This window comes from Aspergillus novofumigatus (assembly GCF_002847465.1).
Source record: "Aspergillus novofumigatus IBT 16806 chromosome Unknown P174scaffold_7, whole genome shotgun sequence".
Taxonomy (NCBI): Eukaryota; Fungi; Ascomycota; class Eurotiomycetes; order Eurotiales; family Aspergillaceae; genus Aspergillus; species Aspergillus novofumigatus.
In genome coordinates, this window is record NW_020194280.1 from 544519 (window position 1) to 570776 (window position 26258).

A 26258-nucleotide genomic window follows, 5' to 3' on the forward strand; every position below is an offset into this window, starting at 1 on the left:
CTACTAGGCACCATAAAATCCGTGTGTAACAAGAATAATAAAACCTTGATTGTTAGTATTTCAGCAGAGCCAGACGAAAGAACCGTCACCGCAGGGCTAGTAGAAGGTTGTAGTAGGATGAGAAAGGAGAACTCTGCCCCAAAACTTCGATCAAGGCAAGTGATAGAACAGAAGTTATTACTGTATCTGACGTTAGTATCCTTTTCCTAATGTTTATCCTTACCTCTCGAGCTATTTTTATCAATCAGTGCCACCGACATGTCAACCAGCCCTTGGGGGTGCGACAGCAGGCCTGTAGATAGTGAATCAACCCAGGGTATTACTTTGGACTAAGTTGATCCGGTCCGGTGCCACAGGAGATGCCATTTGCAGAAGGCTGTCCTCGGGTTGGCGATACTACAGGCACAAATAACAGCGGCTGTGGCAGAATTGGCGAGGAAAAGGAGGATCCCGTTCAGTCAGTTTGGTTCAAACAAGGCGTAAGAATAGAGTCCTTGTGTGGGTGAATGGGCCGAAGCCATTTTGTTTGTTTATGTGTTTCAGGCCGAATACAATCGAGTCGTTACGTAGAGAAAGCTGTATAAGACGCAATAAGGCGAAAAGCTGACTAGCGAGACAACGACCAAGTTTTCCGGAAGAGTTGCAAATGTAGCAGTGCTGACGCATGAGATAATCCGAACAATTACAACGTTATTGTGAAAATTTTGTTTCTCTTTCCCTGCCGCCATATTTCCCGGGTGTATCGAAGCGATGAACAAATGAAAATATCAGTCCGTGACCGAAGAGAGTCGACACATTCTGTCCTGGCCTTTCTTTCTTGCTTTGTTTTTGAAGTGGTTGAGAGATTGGTCGCAAAACTGGTGGCCTTCCGATCGGAAACACATGTGCATGTGAAGACGACTTTTCCTTCGAAGACAAGAAAACAAACCATCCACGCCCTGGAGCCGGCCGTGGAATCGAGACCCAATTGTAGGGAAACTCTCGAAATAGAAGCGTTTCAAGGAAATTTGAAGAGTAATGGCACGTCACAAGAGGAAGGAGCAGGAGGATAGGAAGATGGGGAAAAGCCAGCGAAAAGAGGAAAAGACTAACATGGGGAATAATTACGTTGCATGAACCCGATTCGAGTGTTGGCTTCCCATGTCGTCAATTCACCTACCGGCCACTGTATCTGTCTTCACCACCACGGGGTTCATAAGAGCGGCCAGCGTAGGGTTCGCGGGCAGGAGGGGCGTCGCCGTAGCTGGGAGGGTTAGCATCACGATCATAATAGCCACGACGATCGTCACGGCGAGGCTCGCGACCGTACCGCTCTTCACGGCCACCACCACTACCGGAGGCGTAGCGATCAATGCCACCACGGTAGCTGTAGTCGTCACGATATTCACGACGAGGATGGTCGCGGTATTCGCGGCCGCCTTCGCGGCCACCACCATAGTCACGACGATCACTGTAGGAGTCATAACGACCATAACGGTAGTCGTCACCACCACCACCGCCGCCGCCGCCGCGACGCCAGCCGCCACCGTGAGGTCCGCGTCTGTCATCATAACGGTCACCACGGCCGCCGCGGCCACCAGGTCCACGGAATTCTGCAGAAGGGACAAGTTAGCAGTTGAATTGTATCCTTGAGACTCAAGGGTATGAGGACTTACCACGCTTGGGGGTCCAAAGTATTTGCCAGGGGTAGGAGTTCTGGGGCGGCTACGACGAGCCTTCTCAATGCTCAGAGTACGGCCCTCGATAACCTCACCCTGCAGGCCCTCCTTGGCAGCATCAGCCTGCTCGGCAGTGACCATCTTGACGAAGCCGAAGCCACGAGATTCCTTGGTGTGAGGGTCCAACATGATCGAGCAGTTCTCGACATCGCCGTACTTCTCGAACAGACGGGAGATATCGGACTCGGTCAGACGAGGGTGAATACCGGTGACGAAGAGATTCGAGCCGGGGTTGATGGCACCTTCTTCATCATCGTCGGGCTTGCGGGAATCGACGGGAGCACTGCACAAGAGATGTCAGCGTGCTGGTTCAAGTGATACAAAGGGACTGATGATCTAAGGGTGAAATTACCGGTCATCGGCACGTCCATGGGGCGAACGGCTGCGAGCACGATCGCCCCGAGGCTCATCGCGAGGAGAAGCGCTGCGGTCGCGTGCGAAGCGAGGCTCGTCTGAAGTTGAGAGAAGCAAAACAAATTAGTACTGTGACCGCTGTGTTGACGACTATGATAGTTGTCGATCGCGATGTCCTTAGGTAAACACATACCGTCATAGCGACCGTTCTCGTTATCGTATTCAGCAGACATTATGTCGACTTTGAAATGGAGGATGAAACGAAGAAAGTAGATAGGTGATAAGTGAGGTAAAAAGATGAACAAAGCTTGTTACTCGAAAGAGCGCGCGAGATGCACGTCCGGCAACAGGCTGTGGTTGAATGAAGGGGGAAAAAAGTAAAGCAGAAAAATCCAATCAGCAACAGTCGCGTATTAGACTAGGCTGCGTTAGGAATGCTGAAAACCCGAAGTTATCAGACTCCGTCAGTAGAAGGAGAAGTAGAAAAAGAAGGAGGAATGAAAGAGATGGGAGATGGAAGGAGGATGGGTGATGATGATGATGATGGTGGAAAGGAAGGGGGAGAGACGGAGCAGGAAAAAGCGAGGCGAACAATTCCAGACGGGGCGCGGTTTCTCGTGTGGATGGCGCCAAGCCTCAGCACGCCTGGTGTTTGCCTGCAGCAACGACATGTACCTGTCCTGTCAACAAGGAGTGTCTACGGAGTATTGTTGACAAATTAGTAAAAGCTGAGACAGTTCCTACTTATCTAAAGATGAGAAATAGATTTTTTGCAGTAAACTCAGGGCCATTTCATCCGTAATCAATTGATTCCCATTCTTAGCAAAGACCACAATGCGCAAAACAATGCTTCATCCACACACTTATAACACTCATAACACGCCTTTGCTCCCATCTCTAAGGTTAAGGCTCGAAATAAAACTCGTAAGGGGAATAGAGAAGGATTCAAAACAGGATCGCGAAGAAGAAAGAAAGCTTGCTAAAACCATGTTCGCAAGTACGTCGAAGAATCACTTGAATCCACGCCATCGCCTCCGAGTTCGATGGACTTTCACAGCCGTCTCGCTGGTTGGAGCGTCTGACGCAGCAGCGGCTGTATCCGTGGGCGCCGAGTCTCCCTCCATCTCGTCGTCTACCAAGTCTTTCAATTCATCCTCATCCAACTCGCTAAGCTCCTCACTCATCCCCCTCATGACATCGCGACCGGTCCAGCGTTCTTCGTGGATAGTCGTTCCGACGGGATCGAATGGTTGCATGTACCATAGAATACCACCCTGTGACAAGGGATGCTGCGGATCACCCTGAAAGCTTGGTGGAGGTGTGAGGAGCCCTTTCTGGGATTCGGCCGGCTGTGCGAGTAGTGGCGGGCTTAAAACTTCCTCCTTGCCTGGCTCGCCTTCCTGCTGTGCTTGAGCACTGGTGGGAATTGCTGCCGATGCTGCAGGAGCAGTCTGATTTTCCGGCTCCGTCACAGCCGCCGAAGCAGTAAGTTCAGCAGAATCAGTCATGGGAGTATCCTGTACTTGAGCATCTGCGATAGACCGCTCATTCCCAGCGTCAGGCATAGGAGTATCCTCGGCCTTCTCAGGTATGGCTGAGGAGGAAGATTCCTCTTGAGGCTCGACTTTGGTAGAAATCTCTGCTTTACCACCGACTTTCTCTTGCACACCATCCGAAGCTTCACCAGAAACCTGATTAGCGATATGCGCTTCGCCTTCAGCCGGCTCTGCAGATCCTTCTTCTACTGATCCTCTTCGGGAGAGGACGCTGTTCTCAAACATGAGATCCAGCTCTTTCAGTTCCTTTTCGAAGGGCTTGCGGTTGAGCTCGCTTTCTTTCTTGATCGCATCCTCGAGAGCGGGCTGAATGGCCTTAATGATGCGCTTAGCCAATTTCCTCTTCTCACGCTGTTCAAGAGGGAGTTCAGGAGCGCGCCCGCTGATCTGCATTTGTAACTCAGCAGTGTCCCCGGCAGGTTGAACCCCTATTTCCGACGTGAATATGGAAGCTAGGTCGGCCGAGAAGGCTGCAACCGATGTGTAGTACCGCTGCTGAAGTTTCGTTCGTAGAGAAAGCAGACCTTGTTTGAAAACACCTTTTCCGTCAAGCCTAAGATGCCATTAGCGAGGAAATTCTACCCTTCGATGACCCAAAGAGAATACTCACCCTTGAGCTTTGTCATAGATAGGCCAGAGCAGAGGGAAAATAGGGAAGTATACGGTATCCACAATGGTCCTCAAAAGTTCCGCATCCTTCAACTTTTCCCGCTCGCGTTTCTTTACTTCATCGCACAGCATCCTGAGCCGATCCAGGTCGTACGACAATCTTTCACCGAATTCAATGCGTCTCTGCAGTCGCTTGCCACCACTGACTCCCATGGCGACATAATCTCTTCGTGTCATCTCCATTGACGAGAAAGTCTCTAATGACAACTGCAGTCGTTTCAAAAGAGCTGCTCCTCGCCTGGCTTCGCGCTTGAGTGTCCAGTACTTGCAGGCATCTTCAGCATACTGTTTCCTCTGCCGAACACCAAAACGTTGAAGGGACGCCACTACAGAGTTAAGGACAACCTGAGGAATAACTGGAGCACCAGACGGGAGCTTCCATATCGTTTTTGGTGGACCAATGCGCTTTCTTTTGTTACCACCAACAGTAAGCGTGATGCGCGGGGTATGTGTCCTTTGTCCATCGAGTTCGCCGGGGTCGGCTCCCAAAGGATGGGATGGCTCCAGCGATAGAGCGGTCGCCTGGCTGTCACCCCATTGCCTGCCTTGCATTGTGTTGCGGTAATATTCTATAGCATCCGCCGTAGCAGCATCGGTGCCATGCTCCAAGCGCCAATCGTCAGGGACATGCTTATCACAAAATGCCTTGAGAAGATGAGAGTCCATAATTGCAGGAGCCCCATGGCCGGACTTCATCTTGAGGTAAAGCTGAGCGCGCCGTGCACAGGTAGGATGGAAGGCAACAAAGCAGTTTTTGTTGCTGCATTGAATTGAAGCTCCCATTCGCTGTTTGCAGATGTAGCAAGTTAGCTTCCAACGGCTTCGGGGAACTTTCTCAACGTCAGTCACTGGCTCCATGAGCGAGGGATTGCCAAGGGAGACTTCTGGGATCCATATGGCACAGAGGAGATGAGACCACTTAGAGCTCGTAGTCTGCTTGAAAGCACCCTCCGTGTTCGGGCAGAAGATACAGTTGACGGATCCCCGTCCGATCAGCTGGCACTTCCGACACAGCCATTGCCCCTCGGGAATAAAGGGAACACCGTAACACTCTTGGTGCACCGCGAGATCACAGCCATCGCAGAAAACAATGGCGTTGGAGTTCTCGCAATCGCCATCGTCGCAGATAGCGCATTTACTGTCTTGTTCCTCGCCCGGAGCAGTCGTTTCTCCGTTCACGGCTGCTGCGGAGCTTGACCGAGGGCGTTGTGTCTGTGGAGGTTTCGGATTCGGCTTCGGTATACGTTTTTCCAGAGTATGCCACTCCTTTTCGATCTTCGTCATGGTAATCTCAAAGACAGCCGGTTTGATAGGCTCTAACTGCTCTTCTCTTCGCTTCGCATTGTAGTCTTCCAGCCATTTTTCGTCTTGCTCATCCATGTCATATTCAACTCTGCCAACCGAGACATTGACTTCTCCCTCGCTAGTGGGCGGGTTGATAATATCCAGATCGTCTTCTTGCGCTCCCTCAGTCATACGAATCATCTGCCGCTCATGACGGACGAAAAGATCACTTTCTTGGTAGCCCACACTCGCCATCGTCCGGTCCACGTAGTTCTGCTGGCCAACACCTGGCTGGTCATAGAAGACAAATGGATCCCGCAACCGGAACGAAGGTTTTGGGAGAGTGAGCCTCTCACGGGGGTTTGGACCCGGTGGCGGTATAGCTTTCGGCTGAGGTGTGATACCGAGGGCATTCAGGATAGCCTCAGGACGACGGGGAGGACGACCTGGTTTGCGCTTGATAGGTGAAGGAGACGCGCCACTGGTATGGAGTTTGATAAGCTCCGCTAACGGATCCTTGCTCCCATTAATATCGATACCGTTCAACTGCAATATCTCCGTAATGGGTGTCGACGGAGCCGGACGATCTACTTCCTCCGCGTCGAAAACTGCAATCTTGGCATCGATATCCAAGTCCGGGTGGAACTCCTCCCAACCGCGCTCCTCGCGCGGCTTGTACCCGTCTCCCTGCTGTAGAGCCAAAGCGGCGGCGGTCGACGAGCCATAGCGACCACGACTCTGCGACTTCTCCCTTCTCAGACGGGCCGACGGGGAGTTGTCGGAACAGGGGGTGGCGGCGGGGTGGAGGGAGGAGGACTGGTTGTGGTTCAGGTTCAGGTTCGGCTATGGGTTCAGGTTCAGGCTCAGGCTCCAGCTCGGATTCAGGTTCAGGTTCGGGTTCGGGTGCAGGTGCATGTTCGGGCGCAGGTTCGGGTGCAGGGCGGCTTCGTGAGGATGAGGTCCGTCCGATGGGGGTTCGTTTGATCTTGGGAGGTTCATCTACGTCTATTTCGACATATCTCCCTCCACCTCCAGGTCCTCCGGGAATGTATCGTCGTTTCTTGAGAGGGGGGCCTTCGTTGGCTTCAGGGTTCGGCCCCTTGAGAGTAACTTTCGGACCCTTTCGCGAGGCCCTGCCGGCCGACAAGCGGTATTTCGATGAAGAATACGGCGCCATCCTAAAGAAAGTTCATGAAATAGCAGAGACTGATTGGAGGTAGCTTAATAAAGCGTCCCTGAATGGCGGTTCGTTGAGTTCGCCGCTGAGCCTCAAATTTCAAACGTAAAGATTAGGCCGCACCGTGCTTTGCAGAGAAACCAAATCAAACAACATAGAAGCGCAACTCATGACTTGGAGTATGCATGGAATGAATTAGCAACAGCTGTAAATAGAAGGCTCCACGGCCATGACGGGCGACGGCGAGGGGCGACGCGACGGCAACTGGACGTCCGCAATCCACTACTGTCAATGTCTTGGCGCTAACCGCCCTGGGCCAGCCAGAGCGGAGACTCCACTCCGGATCAGATATTCCCAAGCAACGCGGAGCTTATCCATCATTCTCACTTACTTCTTCGGCGCAGCAATCAGCTTGTTCCAGGATGAGTGGTCCCGGTGAAGAACGGTATGCATTCTCTTTTCAAATTCTATGCGTAAATAAGCCAGATCTTTTTACTGACAGGTGTACTTCTAGATGGCGCGGAGGTCGTCCGTACGATCAAAACCGCCAGTCGGGACAAAGACACTCTAACTCGAGGAACATGGGCGCACACAGCGGGAATCGCAGCGGACAGAGCTCAGCTCCCTGGTCGGATTCCCGTGAGCAACTCGCCACCGGGCCGTCTCAGGAGCACGTTCCTGTGCGCGGGTTCAATTCCACAGAGTTGAAAGCAGCTCTACGGAGAAGTAGGCATTCTCTCGTTATCTACTCCATTCCCTAGGATCCACTAACACTTATTTGTTACCTTTAGGCCCAGGAGGTAATACCCGCCCATCCATCCGGAACCTACATATCCGCCACGAGCAGAAGAGTCGCTGACCACCGCACCAGAGCCCAAGCCTTTCTTCTACAGACCAGGTGGAAAAGATGCCAACAACAATCGTGCCAGCGGACCCTGGGGTGCAAAGCGTACGTCATACTTCCACCGATCTGTCAGAGTCCAACGCTGTTAACACATGGGCAGCCAACACGATGGCGAATGGAAAGGACTTCTTTCTCGAGCTTCGCAAGCAGGTGACCGCGTTGCGCCAGGGAGCTACTGTTCCTGGAGGTTGATTCTAAGAGGATCAGTAGTAGCTCTAGGCGAAGAAGAAACATACGGGGGTGGTACCGTTCTCCAGCCGAGTCTGAAGTAAGGCTTCAGGGGCCTCGGTCCAGGACGAAGAATCGAGGATATACTGCTGCTGCTGGCTTTTGCTGGTTATTACCAGAGTGAGCGCCGTGGTCAGTGTGGTAGGCGAACTCGGGGTATGCGTTAGGAACTCTGGGTATTACCGCTATTCCTTTGGCATCTTCTCCTGTTGTACTGGTAGATGGCTATGACATGAACATATTCGAGAAAAGTACATGCAAGTTAAGGATAACGAGAGAATCTTCATGATCCGCATCTTGGTCTATAAATACACTGTACAGAAAGCAATGCACGTATGGTACAGTAGAGAGCAGTCTAGTATACAGTATCATCGACTTACTTTATCATCCACCCGTCAGCGCCCAAAAGACCACCGTCCTCAGCGCGCGGATCAAGAGCCCACTTCCTAAGAGCCCTACCACCGAGGTCCGTGCTGAAGCCTGCCTCGAACATCTCAATCCCAGCCCACCCGATCATGGCCGCATTGTCAGTACACAAGTACGGCGGCGGCGCAACAATCTCAATATGTCCGAACCCGCGGACATCAAGGAATGACCGCAGCACAGCCATCAGAAACCTATTAGCCGCGACTCCACCGCTAATAACGAGCGTTTTGACCTCTGGGACACCCTTGTTCCGCGCTTCCTGCTGCAGCTCCTCAAGAGCGATGATCGTCCGCGAACCAAGGTGCTCAAAGCAGACGCGCATTGCCTCACGGGCCAGAGCAACTCGCTCCTCATTGGAGACGTCCTCGCCTGCTGTCTTTTTCGCTCCCATCAGTTTGTTGATCATGCTCGGTAAAAACGAGAAGCTGAACTGCAGCTGTCGGGTATTGGCGAAGGGTGACGTGAGGGTCCAGCCCCACGGGCTTGGATGCTTGATCAGCTCCTCGCCTCGGCTCTTGGGAGCGCAGTAGCTGCTCCAGTCTGCGCTGCCGTTGGGAAAGGCAAACCGTTCCAGCAGTCTGCCGTACATTGTAGTTTTGGCTTCGTTGAGGACCGAGGGTGGGAGAATCTCTCGTGCTGCTTTATCGAGAGATTCACCGATCGCGATATCTGCAGTCGAGGCCATTATCGTATGCTCTGTGATAGAGGTGGACTCGACCAGCATTGAATGGCCGCCGGAGACCAGTATGGAGAGGAAGGGAAACTCGGGGGTTACGGGTGGGTTAGTAGAGGCGACATCGCTGCCGTGCTGCGCTCGGCTCATGGCGGAAACAAGTCGAGGAGTTAGGAGATGGGCTTGCATATGATGGACGCCGACAAATGGGATCTGCCATGCGACAGACAGGCCTTTGGCTGTATCGAGTCCAGTGAAGAGGTTCGCGCGCATCCCAGGCCCGCGGGTAGCCGAGATGAAATCCGGTTTGCGTCGTTCAGAGCCATCTGACAGGTTTATCCTTTTCGATGTATCTTCACCATCTTCTGCTGCTCGAGGTAAGTGCCCGAGGGCCTTATTGACGAGTTTGGCCAGGTTCTCTTGATGCGATTCAAGTGCTAAAATGGGGTGAATGCCGCGGTATTCCCTGGTATCTGCCGTCACATTCTCGAGGAAATGAATTCTCGCGGAAACATCTGGGGATCGGTCGTTTTTCTCGACAATCGCAACTGACGTATCGTCGCTAGAGGGAGGACATAAGTGAGCGAAATTCAGGCTGGGGGTGTTGTCCGACGGTAGCAAGAGGACTTACCATGACGTTTCAATGGCGAGGGTCAGAAGTCCTCGATTTCGGGCTGTCTGAATCACTTTGGAAGCACTGCATATTCTCCCACGGAGGAGGGCAGATGCAGATCTCGAAATCAGCATTGAGAGATGTAGTGAAAGTGGTCCTTCGGTTTAGCATGGCATTAGGTACGCTGCGAAAAACATTCCCCCGGAACCCGCACGGACCCTCGAAGCCCTGGAATACAGCCCTAAACAGGTATCAACCCAGCAACAGAGACGATATCTACTAGATACTTTGTGCTGCTATCAGCTTAGGTGGTGATAACACGCATTGGGGGCTGTCGTACAAAGAGTAATAATGTCCACCTATCTCGGTCTACGTCCTAAAATCTAGACTTCACCATAGTTTGATCACAACTAACACTTCAAGTCATAAAGAATGCATTTGGATCGTATCATCACGTCATAAACCATAATAGTATCTATATACACACTGTTTCTCAGGTTATCTCTCTTGCTGAGATTTCATTCGAGTAATCACCGAATCCATGCATTGCACCGACAATGCAAAATTATGGATTCTTGCGAGGATCCCAAAGTCGGAGCCGGGTGCAGACGCCAGAAAACATGCCGTCTCCGGGAACCCAACTGTCGACCTTGTGGTCTGGGCTTTGGCAGATCTGGTGTCTGGGCAAACACCGTACCTCATCGTTTCATTAAACCTCTCATTCACGCACCATCCAGCGTCTCTCTTCTTTTGACAGTTTCGTGTAGGTGCCGTAATACTCCTCAGGGTTCTCGATTGGCGTCACGCAGTGTACGGTGGGAGTACCCTGGAACTGGATTCGCTTCTCTGCGTGGCTGGTTGCACTGGCCATGGGCTGTTTCTTGAGGATGCTCTTTGATTTACACGAATTGGTGTAACCGTATGACTGCGCTTGCATACTCGAGAAACGCTTTCCGCCTGGGCTTGGGGGAACCGGCGAGTTTGGCGTGCGGGGGAAAGGACCAGGAGACTTCAGCGATAATGAAGGACGAGTAAGGCTCTGCGCGGTCGAAGTGACAACAGACAGCTTGGGTCTCATATTGACGGTATTGTGTGGTGAAAGATTTAACAGACGGTGATTGTTGAGTCTTGACGGAGTATGGTTGAACGCTGAGAGAGAGAGAGATGTGCAACTTGAGGTGAAGACTTTGATCAACAGAGTCTTCGCAAGATGTATGTATGTAAAAAGTGACTATTATTGACGAAGTGTAGATCCAAAATAAGAAGGCAAAAGATAGTAAATAATGTTTGGACCAGCCAAACAAACCCCTTGTGGGACGAAAATAGAACAGAAAGGACAAAAACGACAAACTGAGACGGAAAGTGTCTGAGGAAGAGAGAGACTCGCAGCAAGCCAGGGGTACTGCGCGGCTATATAGTCGCCCACTGCCCAAGAGGGACATGAGATAGGGACGGAGGAGAAAAGAGGGGAAAAGAGAAGAGCGAAAAAGGTGGACGAGGGGGTTGGGATGTCGACTGCCGGCAGCCAATGATCACCACCGCATCATCATCCTAAGCGCCAGCCAACGCACACCAACAGAGTCCATCACACTTGGGTTGTGATTAGTCGCATTGCAGTAACGAATCATGAATTGATGGCGACGGTGGAAATGCTCTGAAGGATTTCAACCTGACGAATTGGCTGTCTTTCCCATCGACCCCGGCTCAGCACTTCGGCACAGGTAAGTATAGAGCGAGATTATAGCCAAATGCTTGACCCTTGCTTGAGTGATGGTTAATTTAGATCTCTGCAGAACTCGAGTCAATGAATGACAATCATGTTGTTCGGCCGACCATGAGCCATGATCCTTGCCTTCAGTCCTTGACCGTACGAACTGCTACTCCCTCAGAAGAATAGCAGCCGGGACACCCTCAGAGTTCCCTCCCTCTCGGCCATGACAATCACTGACTCGGTTGGATCAACCTTCGTCACGCTCGACATACTACCTGGCCAATCTATTGGTCGTCGCTGGGATACACTTTTTGGGCTACTGGAAAGCTACTGGAAAGCCTGATGTTATAGTCACCAATGATCGCAGAGGCCGGACGGTCCTGCACCACAGTCACAAGCTGTCTGCAGCCATAATGCTCTCTTCACTCACAGACTGCTCTCTGTGCCCATCACCATCACTCCTCAGCATAATCACACTACAGTGCGAACCTAGAGTTGTGAGCTCAACACTGACCTTTGGTGACCATCCTGGTGGCCGACGTCTCGGTAGGTTTGAAATCTCAGGCATGTACGACTGGGTTAGTCTTGAGTTTCGTCAGAGCCATCCCAAGTACACTTAACGGAACAAATAGTACATATTTGTCTAATCTGGACGCATCGTAGATTTGGCAGTATCCTGCGGGCCCAAGGAGAAAGATACGAAGAGACAGGAAAGTATTTGGTAGGAGTCAATGGCTCTTGTTTGACCTGTACAAGGAAAGTAAAAGAGACAGCCATCGAAATCTTAAAAAGGGAAGAATGACCAACTGACGAATCAATTTTCATACTTCGTCCACTGGTCGACTTTTCGCTTCCAACCATCTTCTGATTTGACCACTCCTGCTTACTGAGCAGAAAAGGTAGTCGGTGGAGAGCACATGATATGAGTGTCTTTGCAGGTAAGTGAGGAGTGTGTAGCACATTGATCATTGTCACATTATCACACAAGGTCAGGGTGCATTATAGGTGGTGCTGAATGCAGATAGAGGAAGGCATCCATATCAGTAGCAGCAAAGACTTGCGCTCGGGCTTGCCATCACTTTGATATAGTCCGAGTTCAGTGCATTTTTCGCAGAACAATATCTTACCTAGTGCTGAATTTCTGTATGATCCCCAGCTACCTTGTATGCATGTATCTCTTCCTTTTATGCAGCGGGTCTGGAGGTTATGTGTGGCTATAGCCAATTGCTTGCACACAAGTACTGTGTGCAAGGTTGCTATATCAATACTAGATGGAGGACATGTCTGCAGAGCGCCTGGGAAGCTAGGAAGGCAGACAAATGGGTTGTCTGCTACTCATAATGGCGCCTCAATAAGTACTCAGGCCAGTGGCCCAACGTTTGCCAATGCCTGGTTCACCTGCCAGCTTGCCTGGAAAAGATTTTAATTCCTCCTCAGCTGCTGCTGGGTCTACATCTGGCCGAGCAGCAGAAGCCTCAAAATCAAAATTTTTTGCACCGTGCTCCGTCATCAGAAAATTGTACTTATTGAGGTCCCCATGAACAATTCCGCATGTATGCAGCAGACGAACAGTTTCCACGCAATGTCTGAGATTATGTATGTCTGGGATTTTCCCCAAAATTTCCTCCACTAGAAAGCCAACTGTTCGTGCTTTTGTTTCCTCATAGACGAAGCCAACAAATTTCGGAGCGAGAGGAAAAGCAGTTGATGTTAAGTAGAATATATCGAAACCTCTTGTTGCAGGGCCGGAATTTCATGTCTGAACCGTGCGACCTTCAGTATCCACGTTTTACCGTCATACTTTACCCGGGAAATGCGATCGCTGATCCGAGAGACCCTTGTCAGGTCTAAAAGGTTGAGAAAGACGGCACCAGGAACATTAAGCCGTTGGAGGTCTAGCCTGTGTGGTATGAATTCGTCTGGGGTGCTCTCAATACCCTGGAAGCCACTCCGAACAGTGAGTGTCTTCCATTCTTCCCCCCACTTGGGAAAACAGCTTTGGAAGAACTCGATCGTCGTCTGTCCTGCAATCACGGGGAATGATATCCCCATCAAGGATAGAAACATATACGACCCTTGAATTTCTCCTTATTCGATAGAGATAGTGACTTTCTTCGAGGTCTAGGGACAACACTTCCTACTTGATTTCTCAGTACAAGCCCGCTGGCGAGTTAGATTCAGGATATGCTCCACCTCAACAGGGGCTGCTACGACTGGCTGATTGCGTAAGGGTAGGATTGAGTTAATACGCCTAGAGAAGGATGATATCAAGAGTCATATAGTGGGCCAAATCTTCCATCTAAATGGGTTAGAATTAGATATGCTGAGCATGCCGACAAGATAGCTAAGGTGTAGGTATGCGACGACGATGCTAAGAGGTTGTCGGGTTCGAGACGTACAAGCTATCCCTTGGGGAAATTAGTAAAGATTGTTACGGTATCACACAAAGTTGAAGGTGCGTTATTGTAGGTACTTGCTTAATGCAGATGGTGGAAGACATCCATATCACCAGCAGCTAAGTACCCGGCCTCTTGAGTTCAGACTCGCCGTCACATTGATATATGCCCTGTATTCTGTCCAGAACAACATTTTACCTAGTGCTGTCCAGTCGTCCAGCCTTACCTTGGTTTTCCCATTTTTCTCTCCATTGTTGCAGCGAGTCTGGAGGTGACGTCAGCCATGCCCAATTGGTAGCACACAACTGTCGTGTGCAAGACTGCCTTATCCGCACCGAGCCGACGGATCTACAACTTAAATATTTATTAGGACTGATCACCCTTAATGATCCTTGAACGAGCCACCGTGGATCGCAGTCGACAGTATCATCATGGGCGCATTGGGAATTATTCTTGAGCCCGCCGGTAAGTCGACCACTACAACCTCCGACAACCGCGACAGACAAGATTGACTGACTATTTGTGACTCCAGCGATTGTGGTTATTTTTACAGCTGGTACCCTCATCAACCGTCGCAAAGAACTCAAGTTCGCGGAGACACCTTGCGTTGAGACACCGTTGCTTGAGAACGAAGACTGCGAGGATCTAAAACCAAGAAGGTCATCCAAGGGGCACCCCAACATCCAAACACGGATTCTTGCTCGTTTTCCGTTTCTTATAGAGATATGGTATTGGCTACTTACATATTGGGTACGGCATCATGGTCTTCCTCTTCCTTGATCTGTGACATGGGAACGATCTGACAGTGACGCAGATCTACCAAGGACTGCGCGCGATCTCTGCCCGAGCGATCAGCGACAACGAAGCCGTTTTTGAGACGGCTAGGCGCCATGCGCATCAGATCCTCAGTCTAGAACATTTCTTCCATATAGATGTCGAGCTACGGGTGCAACGGTTCGTCCTCAATCGCGCGCCTTGGCTAAAGGCTGTTCTCGCTAGAGTATATTACTCGCACATTGTATTGGGCGTCATCTTCCTCGTCTATGGCTATACCTTTTTCCAAAGGGAAAAATACCAAGGAATCCGCCGCACTCTGGCCCTCGAAAGTGTGATAGCATTTACAATCCTCACTCTTTGGCGATGTAGTCCGCCACGACTACTGCCGGAGGAGTACGGCTTCGTCGATATGCTGCATGACAACAGTGCCGGATCCGCTTGGACACAAAACAAGTTCCAGCTCACAATTGCGGCAATGCCGTCGCTGCATTTTGGTAACGCTGTTTTCATTGCTCTGTGCTTGTTGCGATACAGCCCACACTGGTTCATTCGTCTTGCTGCGCCACTCTGGCCCGTGATGATGGGCGTGACAATTGTCGCGACGGCAAACCACTTTGTTTTGGATGCCCTCGTCGGTGTTTGCGTAACCTTGACGGCGTATAGATTCAATCATGCCATGTTGGTTTTGTTGCCGGTAGAGCGGGTACTTTTCAAGTTGCTTCGCATTGAGAAGCCGGAGCAGTAGTGGTTCGAGGCAGTCGATTATATTCTTTCTTTATGTCTTAGGCAACATTATTAAGAGCTCAGTGCAGAGGCATGCGCCGCCTTCTGCACGAATTTCAGACTAAAGTCACAGAAGAAGTTCTGAAGTTCAATGTCTAACCTTCAATTCAGAGATCCACGAAGGTTGAATACATGCTACACATACATACTCTAGGAACCGGCTGACAAGGCCGACAATGACATCGGACACTTCAAGTATCACCAGCCATACAGTGTTGCAACACATCAGTAGTCACTTAGCAGCAAAAAGTCGAGATCAAAGGATGCTTGGGTACAACGACTCGCAGAATCTACAGAATGAACTCCCAGTTGAATAAGGTGTAGATAGTGACGTTATCGATAGGCTAATGCAACTAGTGAATCACCCTGTCTTTATGCACTGCACATCATTAATTCTAGCAACCTCAACTACCAAGTACTACTTCTCGAAACGGAGAGATGAAATGCCACAGCATAGATCACATCTGATCCATGGGAATCGTTCGGCAGCCGGACTACTTTATCAAATAATCAAATCCAAAGAACTTAAGAACCCATGCTGAAGAACTGCACCGAATCGACCGAGCCCTCCCTGCTATGGGTTGGCCGGTGAGCTCTCTTGGAGAAATCCCGCGCGGGAATAGTCCTACACCCTTGCCTAGTAACCAACTACCGTGAGGCGGGGTTGGATACGTTGACCGACACTTATTGGTTTAAGAAATCATCGATATATGAAATGTACAATGCACTTGCTTTTGCTTCGTGCTCCGCAGCCCTTACGAGATGCTTCTTAGCAATCACACAACGTATTCCACTCTTCTCCGTACAGTCAGAGAGTCATGAGCTGGAACTGGAAATTCTCCAATTCTGGACCCGCTGCACTAACTTACTCCGCACCGAAGACGGAGACGACTCAGACGAGACCAAGACTGGACTACCACATCGGGCCGAATGTGTGGGCAGGAATATAACTGTGCCAGTCAGACAAGTGTGACTGCATGTCATGTGAAGACCTCCGATCCCGTTCTTTTCTTCCAGAAACCAGGTAGAAACAAGGGATAACGTGACTCTTGGAATGAATGGTCTTCAGTCTACGAATATCATTCTTTGCGTATTCCTTATTCAAGAGATCATATATACAGGCATAAATAGTCATCTCGGTTACAGCTATCCTCGGTCGCGAGATCTTCTCGCGGGATTTTCTCTAGGGTCACCTGCCTCCGATCTGGTTATCGAATCAGTGGATATCGTGCGTTCCGGAGTTTACCGTGGCTCGCCATCAGGAGTATTTCTGCCCCTGGCTCGTGGCATGCGAATGGCTGCTTGGGTTGAAGACAAGTCCTGCGACTATAAAAGGTCCGATATAGATCTGTGTGACATGCGGTAGAAGATCAAAGAACACTGTAGACATTCCAAGCCAACGGGGAGTTGGTCAACGATCATACTGCGGAGAAGCGACTGGCCTCATGGCCTGAGGCAATAATAAGGTGTTCGGTCCCAAGTCCGACCACTCACCGGGTAATTTACCCATTCCAGAGGCGGTGAAGCGCTTGTTCCTTTTTCTCTTTTTCCTATTCGCGCCTCATTCTGAAGAGCGTGAGAGGCACATAATTGCTCTCGTCCTCTGCAGGAAAAACTTTTTTTAGCCGGCTTATGAGAGAAAGTCAAAGGTAGAAAAAAACAAGATATCTTCGTAAACAAGATAGAAGGATTTAGAACTCCTTCAGATCTGCATTGTATAATTTATTATTTCAACTGCATAAGTGGCAGATCAATCTGTTGTCATCTTGCTCCCCATTTTTTTGCCCTTCTCTTCTCCCTCTTTGTCCTAGTAATTCTGTTTCTCCACACAATTGTCTGGTCCCAACCCCTTCATAACCCCGTCCTTACCCACATTGGAGTCTCTTAGACCTCCCTTCTCTTTCGCTTCTTCTTGGATTTTGGATCGTCGAGGCGAATTGGTTGCATTGGCTCAGTGATCTGTGTGTGATATTTGCTTGATACAATGACCGTCAAAGAAGCTGTGAAGGAGTCGTTGCTCGGCAGCTCGGAGGAGCCCCGGCTATCGCAACAGGTGAAGCATCATTTCTTCCACCATGCACGGAAAGATGAAAGCACTGGCGAGTTTTATATGACGGAGGATGACTTTATCAATGCTATTGCACCAAAGCATGAGGATTATGTGAGTTTCGCAGCCTGTTTTCCCTCTGATTCTTTGCCTACTATGCGATGTGTCATCGCGCTGCTCATCTGCGGGTGGTCTCCAAAATATGACTAACAACCTTGCTTTTCGCAATTGACAGCACAAAATCAAGCGCGAGCACTATGGACTCCTCTTCAGAGTCGCCGACAAGCGAAGAGCCGGTAAACTCACCCTCAGTGACTGGGCGACCTTCGAGAACCTCCTGACCAAACCCGATGCCGAATATGAGATTGCTTTCCGACTCTTCGATTTGGATGGAACGGGCACGGTCAAGTGGGAGACATTCAAGAACATATACAATGTGAACAAGAGCAGTGATAGTATACCTTTCGATTGGAATTCGGAATGGGCTTCCCTGTACTCCGGACGGAGCAAGGCCCGGCACGACATGACATACCCCCAGTTCGCTCAGATGCTCCGAGGATTGCAGGGCGAGCGCATTCGGCAAGCCTTCCACATCTTCGACAAGGATGGTGACGGTTACATCGAGCCTGAAGATTTCCAGCGGATCATCCTTGAGACCTCGAAACACAAACTGTCGGATTATGTCCTGGAGAACCTTCCCAGTCTCTGCAACATCTCAGCGGGCACCAAGATCTCCTACTCTACCGTTCGTGCTTTCCAGAATGTCATGCGCGAAATGGATATGATCGACGTTATTGTCCGCGAGGCCACCCAGAAGAGCGAAGATGGCAAGATCACGCGCGCCGACTTCCTCAACGAAGCTGCTCGCATTACCCGATTCTCCCTTTTCACACCAATGGAAGCAGATATCCTATTCCACTTCGCTGGCCTCGATGCGCCTTCCGGCCGGCTATCTCAGAAGGATTTCGCCAAGGTCATTGATGCCTCCTGGCGTATGCCTTTGGCTCTGGCTGGACAGGCTGTCTCCACTGCAACAACCACCGCTCAAGTCGCCGCTGAAAAGACTCGGTCGGTGTTGCACAGCGTTTTGGAATCAGTCCACCATTTCGCGCTTGGCAGTATTGCGGGTGCTTTCGGTGCTTTCATGGTTTACCCCATCGATCTCGTCAAGACGCGCATGCAGAACCAACGTTCGACGCGCGTTGGCGAAAGACTGTACAACAACTCGCTCGATTGTTTCAGAAAAGTCATCCGCAATGAGGGCTTCCTAGGCCTGTATTCCGGTGTTCTGCCTCAGTTGATCGGTGTTGCTCCGGAAAAGGCCATCAAGCTGACCGTGAACGATCTCGTCCGCGGCCACTTCACCAACAAGGAAAACGGCAAGATCTGGTATCCCTATGAAATTCTTGCTGGTGGTACTGCTGGTGGTTGCCAAGTTGTAAGTTCTGTGGAGATCTCGCCCACTCTGGAGGTCTGTTCTAATTCGCCTTTTATTAGATCTTCACAAATCCCCTCGAGATTGTCAAGATCCGCCTGCAGGTTCAGGGTGAGATTGCCAAGACTGTCGAGGGAGCTCCCCGTCGCTCGGCCATGTGGATTGTGAAGAATCTGGGTCTGGTGGGCTTGTACAAGGGTGCCAGCGCTTGCTTGCTCCGTGATGGTAAGAATGAACCAACGCGCTCCTTCTACTTTTGTGAATATGCTTTCTGACGTTTTCGGACTCTAGTTCCCTTCTCTGCCATCTACTTCCCCACCTATGCCCATCTGAAGAGCGACGTTTTCGGCGAGTCTCAGACACACAGACTAGGTATTGTGCAGCTGCTCACTGCCGGTGCCATTGCCGGTATGCCAGCGGCATATCTTACTACGCCCTGCGATGTGATCAAGACCCGTCTGCAGGTTGAAGCTCGCAAAGGAGACGTTCGTTATAACGGCTTGCGCCATTGTGCGGCCACGATCTGGAGGGACGAGGGTTTCAAGGCCTTCTTCAAGGGTGGTCCTGCTCGTATCGTTCGTTCGTCACCGCAGTTCGGTTTCACCCTGGCTGCCTATGAACTGCTGCAGAAATGGCTTCCCATGCCCGGCTCTCAAGCTGATGTCTCTCCCTCGGGACAAGTTGAGCCCGGCGTTGGGTTACAGAGTGCCAAGGCGCCTCTCCCTTATCTGAGGTCAAGAAACGCTCTGAAGCTCCTCCTCGACCTCGACGAGAATATTGGCCGCGTCTATATCCCTCAGGCCGATAAATGGCCCAAATTCCTCCAGCCGTCGAAGCAATGATTTGCATTGTCTTGTTTTCATAGCGATCATTTGGCTTTCTTTTGTCTCCTGTGTTGACTTGAAAATATATTATGTTTCTGTATTTTCACAACCGTCTTTCTTGATTCACGTGGGTTTGGTTTGGCCGGGCGAAGATCATGCATAATTTTTCTTCTCTTTTGTTCATACAGGAACCAGATTACATTGCACATGTACCAAAAGCAGATAGACTCGAAAGAAGGTCGTATCATTCCTAGCACGCAACTGTTTTCAATATCAAAGCATGAGATCTTGCATACTTATATCACAGAGAACTACACCATATTTTCGGAATTTGAGGGTGCTATCGTGAGTCATAATACCTCCTGTTGCCTGCAAGATCGTCGATGGTTGCCTGTTGAGTTCCCCAGATCGATGATAAGATAAGCTGCTGAGATCGGAGCACGTGATATTATCCACTTTTTTTTTTTTTCATAGACTGCAGTGGACCCGCCGCAACCTTTCTTTCTCTCTTTTTCTCTTCCCCCCTTCCCTGGTTTTTACCAGGAGGGCTACCATTGAATAATACTGTCTGATCTCAATTAGCCAAGATGAAGTACGTTCTGGTCTCTGGAGGTAATGATCTTTCCGTGTCTTTCTCCCATGACGCTTTCGCTCATTCCTGGCAGGTGTCATTTCTGGTGTCGGCAAAGGCATCATCGCAAGCAGTTGCGGGTTGTTGCTCAAGACTGCTGGTTTGGCCGTCTCGAGTATCAAGATTGATCCATATCTCAATCCGGATGCCGGTCTTATGAACCCTCTAGAGTTGGTCTCACCTAGTATGCTCACCTGATTTCTTGAATTTGACGTTGACGCATCAAAGACACGGAGAATGTTTCGTTCTCGACGACGGAGGTGAGGCCGACCTCGACCTTGGCAATTACGAGCGCTACCTCGGAGTCACTCTCGGGCGGGATAACAACATCACCACTGGAAAGATCTACCAACACGTCATTGAGAAGGAGCGTCGCGGCGATTACCTGGGAAAGACTGTTCAGATCGTGCCACACCTCACCAACGAGATTCAGAACTGGGTGGAACGGGTTGCCAAGGTTCCCGTGGACGAGTCAGGGCGGGAACCCGACGTTTGCATCATCGAGTTGGGTGGTACTGTTGGAGACATTGAAAGTGCGCCTTTTGTGGAGGCCATGAGCCAGCTCCAACGACGGGCCGGCAAGAACAACTTCTTGGAAATTCACGTCAGCTACGTCCCTCTGATCGGCTCGGAACAAAAGACCAAGCCTACCCAGAGAGCCATCAGCGATGTTCGCAGTGCTGGCCTCAGGCCGGATCTGATCGCCTGCCGCTGCGAAACCCCTCTTGAAGAGAGCACTATCCAGAAAATCGCCAATGCCTGCCAGGTGGAGCGGGACCAGGTTGTTGGAGTTCACAACGTGTCCACCACTTATCAAGTGCCAATTCTCCTGGAGAAGCAGGGCTTCCTCAATACCATCAAGGAACTGTTGCACATTGACTCGGTTCCGAAGGATCCCAAGCTCATCGAGCAGGGCAAGGTGATCTGGCAGGAATGGCAGGGTCTTGCCATTAGCCAGGACCGTGTCTTTGAGACTGTCTCTATCGCCCTTGTGGGCAAGTACACCACTTTGCATGATTCATATATGAGCGTGAGCAAGGCGCTCGAGCACTCTGCCATGCATTGCAAGAAGAAGCTTGACCTCATTTGGGTTGAGTCCTCCCACCTGGAGGACGAGCACAAGGAAACAAACCCGGCCGAGTACTACAAGGCATGGCACTCTGTTTCGACCGCCAACGGAATTCTGGTTCCGGTAGGTTTTCTCCGTGTATACTTTATGAATGACTCTAATATTATGTTCAGGGCGGTTTCGGCGAGCGTGGTACCGAGGGTATGATCAAGAGTGCCCAGTGGGCCCGTACGAACAATGTTCCTTACCTGGGTGTTTGCCTGGGTATGCAAGTGGCCGTGATCGAGTACGCTCGCAATGTGTGCGGGTTGACTGGCGCTGGTAGCGAGGAGTTCCACGAGAACTGCGAGCATTCAGCGATCGTTTACATGCCCGAGATCGACAAGACCAAGATGGGAGGCACCATGCGACTCGGCAAGCGGGCCACCCACTTCCAGCCCGGCACCGAGTGGTCCCGTCTGCGGAAGCTGTACGGAGACAAGCAGGAGATCTGGGAGAGACACCGTCACCGTTACGAGGTTAACCCCGATCTTGTCGACCAGCTCGAACAGGCTGGTCTGACCTTTGTCGGCAAGGACGACAGCGGCAAGCGTATGGAGATTATCGAACTCAAGGACCACAAGTGGTTCGTCGGTGTGCAATTCCACCCGAGTATCTCAGCCGAGTCCTTGCGCCCAGCAAGACCTTCCTGGGCTTCTTCGCTGCTTCTGCCGGCTGCCTTGAGGAGATCACCGAGGTGTTCAAGGATCGCCACGATTTGAGCCACCGCGAGGTGAAGATCCCCCTCCATTAGATTGAGATGGGGCTGGCGGGCTGATGCCGGTAAAAGGCATCGGCTGGTTGTTGGGTTGGTTATTTCATGTTTGTTTCTGGCGTTTGGCAAACTAAAGAGTAACGTGGATCAATGTATGAGAGACATATAGAACTATGCCTGCATTGCTGGAATGGGCCCAGCTAGTATAATAGCTCCAAAATGATACTCCGTCCTCGCGTCATGCTCGCGATGGCATCATCTTCAGCCTACGCCACCACACCATAGATCCCTATCACAGCTCCATACTAAGACGACCTCCCGCAAACGCGATCCGTAGATCAGTCATTCCGTACAAGCGCATAGCGCCAAGACTCAGACGCTCAACAACAACAACATTTATACGCGCCTAGTAAACATAAACCACGTCCACAGTACGAGAACCCAACCACATCAGTCTAGAAATTGATCAAACTCCAGAAGCCTAGGAAAATGACAACCCTCAACATCACAAACCCCGACGAATTCCTCACCCATTTCAACGAAGCCCTCAACGCCGCCCCCTCGTCGCGCCTACGCCACATCATCCGCGACGTATGCAGGCTTCTCCCGGTTGCTCTCCCGATTGTCTCTGACTCCCTCCTTGTCACCGAGGAGGAGGTTCCCAAACAGCATGACTCTGACTCTAACGCGGGGTCTGATTCCGAAGAAAACGTAGACGGAGACACTTCAACGCCAGATGATGGGATCCTGGAAGTCAAGGCCAAGCCTGCAACCCTCAAGACTGAGAAGCGGGCCAGGGCTGGGACCAGCGTCCGGCCGCGGTATGCGGCGTGTGTTAACTGCGGTGTTGAGTACGACGTTACGAAGAACTCGCGGGGTATTTGTTGCTTTCATCCTGGTATGCATGCTGTATTCTACTGTGGGGTTGCGATGCTAATGTGCTGTAGAGGAGGCTGTACAGGATGAGAAGTACTGGGACCGTATTGACCTCTGGGAAGATGAGGAGATTGACACGGAGGAGAATCGGGAGGATCATCCCGAGGGGTTTGTGTATGGGTGTTGTGGGAAGTGCTATGGGGAGGAAGGGTGTAAGGTAGGGTGGCATGAGGAGGAGGGGAGGGATCGGAAGAGGAAGAGGATTTGATCTGCCTTCACTGAAATAGAGGATGTGCAGGTCCTGTATAAGTTTGGACTTGATTTTAGTATTACTGAGAGGTTGAGATGATGGATTAATATTGTTTGAAGACCTGAGGCAGGGCTATCTTAAATACTCCCCAATATTCGCCAGATTGAAAATAGCAGACACACCGTACCTGGCTGCCTCATTCGTCGTAATCCAAGCAGCCTCCTCCCCATGCGTAAAGTACTCCGGCGGCGCAGACTCAACAACCCTCCACTGATGGTTCTCTGTATACCCATCCGTACGCAAAAACTGCTCCCAAGCCGCCCGAGCCAGCTCCTCAATCTTCAGCTGGACAGCCGCAAACGCCGTAAGCGTCGAGTGACTCTGTCGCCAGGTCGCATGATCCGGGAACTCGAACCCGAATTCCCTGCGCTGGACTTCCGCGCCGCCATTATACGCTTTGCAATAGGACAGCCATACGGCCATAAACCTATCTACAGTAGTCGGATGCGCATCATGCGCGTAGTCAAGAAGCTCCGCAAATATCTCGGGGAACCCAAAGAGCATGGAGAGGTGAGAGATGGCGTACTCGGGCGTTGGCGGGGGGCATTCTCGAATCTCGCCCGTGGTTGGGTTCAGTAGGATAGCATTATTCCCAATGCCGTGTTTGAGCCGCGCGATGCCGTCTAGCAACTCGATCAAGAGATCGCGGCAGTGCTCCCAGCCCTCCGTCCGTCGTTCCCAGGCCGTCAACCATGCTGCCGCGAGCGCACAGCAATCAAGACCGATGTTCGTCATGGCGAAGCCCTCGGGGACATCAGCGTGCGCTTGCACCTTACGGTGCGAGTCGAGAGTCAGGAGGGCGAATTGGCAATCCTGCAGCTCGGAGATCAAATCGCCGATGCGCTCGTCGCCGGTCAGGTAATAGTATATCCGTTTATAGAGCACATTGGATACACGCAGCTGCTTTGAGCTATCGCTGAAATGCTGGACGCCGTGCCGCGTGCCGAAACCCTTGAACCGGCCTGTGTGGTAGGTGTCCACCTCGCTGGTGTGTCGGGTCATTGCCTCGGCCATTTTGAAGACGTCCGCGCGACCGGTATGCAGGAAGTAAAGCCACAGCCAGAGATCGGTCGAGAGCTCTGAGTTGTCCCAGGCGAAGCCGCCTACGTCGTAGCGCCAGGCGTGCCGGTAGGGGTCGTACGTGTGCTGCACGTCTCCGTGGTCCCAGAAGCCGTACCAGCGGTGTTGCTCTATCTGTTTCTGGTAGTGGTTGAATAGAAGGTCGAGGTTGTGCTCGATGGTGGCTTCTTGCGGTGATGCGGGTGGTTGGTTCGCGGGCGACCAGTAGCCGTGGAAGACGCCGACGGAGTGCATGTACTCGGCTGTCGGGACTAGACGGGGAGGGTTTCTCACAAGAGTCGAGAAAGAGCTGAGTTCCTGGTTGGAAGGGGTGCTTGTGTACGGCCGGAGGAGGAATTGGTTCGTCCTTCCGATACCGTTGGCAGTGGCAAAGCCCGGTTCGTAGTCTTCGTATGTGACGTCGAGTGCATGCAGCTGTTTTTCGTACGAGTCCAGCCCGAGTCCATCATGGTATGGCGACGTATCGAGCGGTTCTGCAAGGGGAGAGTAAAGCCACACGGTGATGGCACCCTCGCTCTGAGTGAGCTTGGTCAGGTCCAGCTGAGTCGGGTACCGTTCCCAGAAGTCGGACATGCCAACGGCGATGCCGCCGTGTCTTGCTGAGCCTAGATACACAGTTCCATCTGCGCGACCACCACCGGTTACCTTGACCCAGGAGCAGCCCTTTTTCGTTCGTTTCTTGACAGTGAAGCCGTCAGAGGAAAGCTGCGAGAGGGTGTAAGACTGAAATGATGGAATGTACGAGAGACCTTGATGGAAATCAGTCTTGGACCACTCTTCTTGCTTGAGAGTGACCGCCCGTCCTGCTGTTTGATCAATCCTGCTGGTAACTGTCGGACCGTGTCGTAATCCAGACAGTCCTTGGACTTCTTCCCGGAGGATCCCGCCATTGGAACCTGCAAAACGAACGTGTCGGTTATAAAGCTCCGTATTCTCCAAAGGGACTGAGAAACGAATTCCCAGTGAGGTTAGAGGTTCATCAGCGTCTAGATCATGGACGAAAGAGTGCAGGATCTTGATGGGTAACGCGTCGGCGTATATATAGACGCGCACATCGAACGGGAGGTGCTCAGAGTCAGGGGAGGCCATTGTCCCGGAGACTTTGATGACTGCTCTGGAGTTTGTAGCATTCTCGACCCCAACTCTGTTGACAATGGTCGAATACTCCTTGTGATTGATGGACGCGACAAGTGTGGCGCCAGAACACAGAGCCCGGCCACGCAGCGAAAGGCTTTCGAACAAGGACGAATTCCCTGAGCTTGCAAATTTGACCTGCAACCCAAGGCGCGTAGTGACTGTAATACTATCACCTTCCTCGATGGAGACACCAGCATCGGTGTCCTTAGATTTCGAGGAGCCCTTGACAGTGTACTCCTCGCTGTACCCGACATGCCCACCGATCGAGTGTGCCGTCCATTTGAGCGATCCGTCTGCCCAGTAGGCAATTTCTCTCGAATCTATCGCATATTCCCGACCATTCTCTTCAATGACAAAAGACTGACCAGGCTGATACAGCCCTTTTGGCCAAGGCATACCAAAGGAGACCCCGGCCGCCAGCGAGTCCTGGCCATAGTTAGTCAGCCACCGCAGATTGCCCGTCATTGTTGATTAACCGTCGGTGGACGATTGACACTTTTGACTCTGTTAATATGAGGTGGCCATCTGGGCGAGACAAAGAGGTGCGCCACTCACTTGTAGTCGTCTTGATCGGCCTATTTCCTCCCGGGGAAAGGAAAAAATCTCCGCAGCCCCTCTCGTCCATATAGGATGATGCGTTACTAGCTTTTCGTGGCTCATTCTTTCGGGGTTTTACTGTGCCGAAGGATGTTTCCCCGCAAAGTCTATCATGCATGGCGCCAACTTCCCCGGATTTCCACCATAGAGAAGGACGGAAAGCCACAAGGAATGGGCACAGAGAAGGGTCACAACTCACAAGCTTCTACTTGGCGAGGCTTATAAAGAT

General features: G+C 51.3%; 11 protein-coding genes across 11 annotated transcripts; 5 read left to right on the top strand and 6 right to left on the bottom strand.

Moving 5' to 3' along the window:
* Positions 1-1021: 1021 nt before the first annotated feature.
* P174DRAFT_271157 (RNA recognition motif domain-containing protein) lies at positions 1022-2410 on the bottom strand. Its single transcript, XM_024821521.1, has 5 exons — positions 2266-2410; positions 2071-2170; positions 1656-2001; positions 1310-1592; positions 1022-1243 (listed from the first exon to the last, which is right to left on the bottom strand). Exons 1-5 carry the CDS (start codon positions 2303-2305, stop codon positions 1152-1154), a joined length of 861 nt encoding a protein of 286 aa, XP_024679297.1. The 5' UTR covers positions 2306-2410; the 3' UTR covers positions 1022-1151.
* Positions 2411-2844: 434 nt separating this feature from the next.
* On the bottom strand, positions 2845-6995 carry P174DRAFT_444471 (putative PHD finger domain protein). The gene is made up of 4 exons (XM_024828092.1): positions 6367-6995; positions 4392-6332; positions 4239-4370; positions 2845-4181 (listed from the first exon to the last, which is right to left on the bottom strand). Exons 1-4 carry the CDS (start codon positions 6756-6758, stop codon positions 3083-3085), a joined length of 3564 nt encoding a protein of 1187 aa, XP_024679298.1. The 5' UTR covers positions 6759-6995; the 3' UTR covers positions 2845-3082.
* Positions 6996-7121: 126 nt separating this feature from the next.
* Positions 7122-8169, top strand: P174DRAFT_444473 (uncharacterized protein). The gene is made up of 5 exons (XM_024828093.1): positions 7122-7203; positions 7273-7484; positions 7550-7558; positions 7630-7707; positions 7763-8169. The coding sequence occupies exons 1-5, from the start codon at positions 7181-7183 to the stop codon at positions 7852-7854; spliced, it is 414 nt and encodes a 137-aa protein (XP_024679299.1). The 5' UTR covers positions 7122-7180; the 3' UTR covers positions 7855-8169.
* An 11-nt stretch (positions 8170-8180) lies between these two features.
* On the bottom strand, positions 8181-9736 carry P174DRAFT_394392 (N(6)-L-threonylcarbamoyladenine synthase family protein; the record flags this gene model as incomplete). Its single annotated transcript, XM_024823630.1, has 2 exons — positions 8181-9551; positions 9621-9736. The coding sequence occupies 2 exons, from the start codon at positions 9734-9736 to the stop codon at positions 8267-8269; spliced, it is 1401 nt and encodes a 466-aa protein (XP_024679300.1). The 3' UTR covers positions 8181-8266.
* Positions 9737-10320: 584 nt separating this feature from the next.
* Positions 10321-10680, bottom strand: P174DRAFT_375425 (uncharacterized protein; the record flags this gene model as incomplete). Its single annotated transcript, XM_024822623.1, has 1 exon — positions 10321-10680. One exon carries the CDS (start codon positions 10678-10680, stop codon positions 10321-10323), a length of 360 nt encoding a protein of 119 aa, XP_024679301.1.
* Positions 10681-12661: 1981 nt separating this feature from the next.
* On the bottom strand, positions 12662-13813 carry P174DRAFT_462885 (uncharacterized protein; the record flags this gene model as incomplete). Its single annotated transcript, XM_024830187.1, has 4 exons — positions 12662-12973; positions 13045-13296; positions 13322-13450; positions 13787-13813. 4 exons carry the CDS (start codon positions 13811-13813, stop codon positions 12662-12664), a joined length of 720 nt encoding a protein of 239 aa, XP_024679302.1.
* A 117-nt stretch (positions 13814-13930) lies between these two features.
* Positions 13931-15459, top strand: P174DRAFT_453641 (phosphatase PAP2 family protein). The gene is made up of 3 exons (XM_024829176.1): positions 13931-14174; positions 14242-14459; positions 14524-15459. The coding sequence occupies exons 1-3, from the start codon at positions 14141-14143 to the stop codon at positions 15229-15231; spliced, it is 960 nt and encodes a 319-aa protein (XP_024679303.1). The 5' UTR covers positions 13931-14140; the 3' UTR covers positions 15232-15459.
* A 1794-nt stretch (positions 15460-17253) lies between these two features.
* P174DRAFT_494170 (citrin) lies at positions 17254-19691 on the top strand (the record flags this gene model as incomplete). The annotated part of the gene is made up of 4 exons (XM_024830856.1): positions 17254-17430; positions 17552-18754; positions 18814-18976; positions 19043-19691. 4 exons carry the CDS (start codon positions 17254-17256, stop codon positions 19591-19593), a joined length of 2094 nt encoding a protein of 697 aa, XP_024679304.1. The 3' UTR covers positions 19594-19691.
* Positions 19692-20094: 403 nt separating this feature from the next.
* P174DRAFT_444478 (putative CTP synthase) lies at positions 20095-22144 on the top strand. Its single transcript, XM_024828094.1, has 5 exons — positions 20095-20187; positions 20241-20376; positions 20435-21398; positions 21449-21900; positions 21936-22144. The coding sequence occupies exons 1-5, from the start codon at positions 20163-20165 to the stop codon at positions 22066-22068; spliced, it is 1710 nt and encodes a 569-aa protein (XP_024679305.1). The 5' UTR covers positions 20095-20162; the 3' UTR covers positions 22069-22144.
* Positions 22145-22450: 306 nt separating this feature from the next.
* P174DRAFT_411702 (uncharacterized protein) lies at positions 22451-23257 on the top strand. The gene is made up of 2 exons (XM_024824281.1): positions 22451-22927; positions 22977-23257. Exons 1-2 carry the CDS (start codon positions 22519-22521, stop codon positions 23171-23173), a joined length of 606 nt encoding a protein of 201 aa, XP_024679306.1. The 5' UTR covers positions 22451-22518; the 3' UTR covers positions 23174-23257.
* A 30-nt stretch (positions 23258-23287) lies between these two features.
* P174DRAFT_453645 (polysaccharide lyase family 26 protein) lies at positions 23288-25897 on the bottom strand (the record flags this gene model as incomplete). The annotated part of the gene is made up of 1 exon (XM_024829177.1): positions 23288-25897. One exon carries the CDS (start codon positions 25895-25897, stop codon positions 23288-23290), a length of 2610 nt encoding a protein of 869 aa, XP_024679307.1.
* Positions 25898-26258: the final 361 nt, after the last annotated feature.

Bases quoted from the DNA above. Each gene is read 5' to 3' on its own strand.
- P174DRAFT_444473 (XM_024828093.1), top strand. From the start codon at position 7,181: ATGAGTGGTCCCGGTGAAGAACG. The intron at 7,204-7,272 runs GTATGCATTCTC...GTGTACTTCTAG, and splicing joins AGTGGTCCCGGTGAAGAACG to ATGGCGCGGAGGTCGTCCGT. The intron at 7,708-7,762 runs GTACGTCATACT...ACACATGGGCAG, and splicing joins CGGACCCTGGGGTGCAAAGC to CCAACACGATGGCGAATGGA.
- P174DRAFT_271157 (XM_024821521.1), bottom strand. From the start codon at position 2,305: ATGTCTGCTGAATACGATAACGAGAACGGTCGCTATGACG. The intron at 2,171-2,265 runs GTATGTGTTTAC...TCTCAACTTCAG, and splicing joins CGAGAACGGTCGCTATGACG to ACGAGCCTCGCTTCGCACGC. The intron at 2,002-2,070 runs GTAATTTCACCC...TCTCTTGTGCAG, and splicing joins CATGGACGTGCCGATGACCG to TGCTCCCGTCGATTCCCGCA.
- P174DRAFT_444471 (XM_024828092.1), bottom strand. From the start codon at position 6,758: ATGGCGCCGTATTCTTCATCGAAATACCGCTTGTCGGCCGGCAGGGCC. The intron at 6,333-6,366 runs GTTCCGACAACT...CCGTCTGAGAAG, and splicing joins CCACCCCGCCGCCACCCCCT to GGAGAAGTCGCAGAGTCGTG. The intron at 4,182-4,238 runs GTGAGTATTCTC...ATGGCATCTTAG, and splicing joins ATCTATGACAAAGCTCAAGG to GCTTGACGGAAAAGGTGTTT.
- P174DRAFT_444478 (XM_024828094.1), top strand. From the start codon at position 20,163: ATGAAGTACGTTCTGGTCTCTGGAG. The intron at 20,377-20,434 runs GTTGGTCTCACC...GACGCATCAAAG, and splicing joins GGTCTTATGAACCCTCTAGA to ACACGGAGAATGTTTCGTTC. The intron at 21,901-21,935 runs GTTCGTCGGTGT...CGAGTATCTCAG, and splicing joins GAACTCAAGGACCACAAGTG to CCGAGTCCTTGCGCCCAGCA.
- P174DRAFT_453641 (XM_024829176.1), top strand. From the start codon at position 14,141: ATGGGCGCATTGGGAATTATTCTTGAGCCCGCCG. The intron at 14,175-14,241 runs GTAAGTCGACCA...TTGTGACTCCAG, and splicing joins AATTATTCTTGAGCCCGCCG to CGATTGTGGTTATTTTTACA. The intron at 14,460-14,523 runs GTACGGCATCAT...ACAGTGACGCAG, and splicing joins ATTGGCTACTTACATATTGG to ATCTACCAAGGACTGCGCGC.
- P174DRAFT_411702 (XM_024824281.1), top strand. From the start codon at position 22,519: ATGACAACCCTCAACATCACAAACCCCGACGAATTCCTCACCCATTTC. The intron at 22,928-22,976 runs GTATGCATGCTG...AATGTGCTGTAG, and splicing joins TATTTGTTGCTTTCATCCTG to AGGAGGCTGTACAGGATGAG.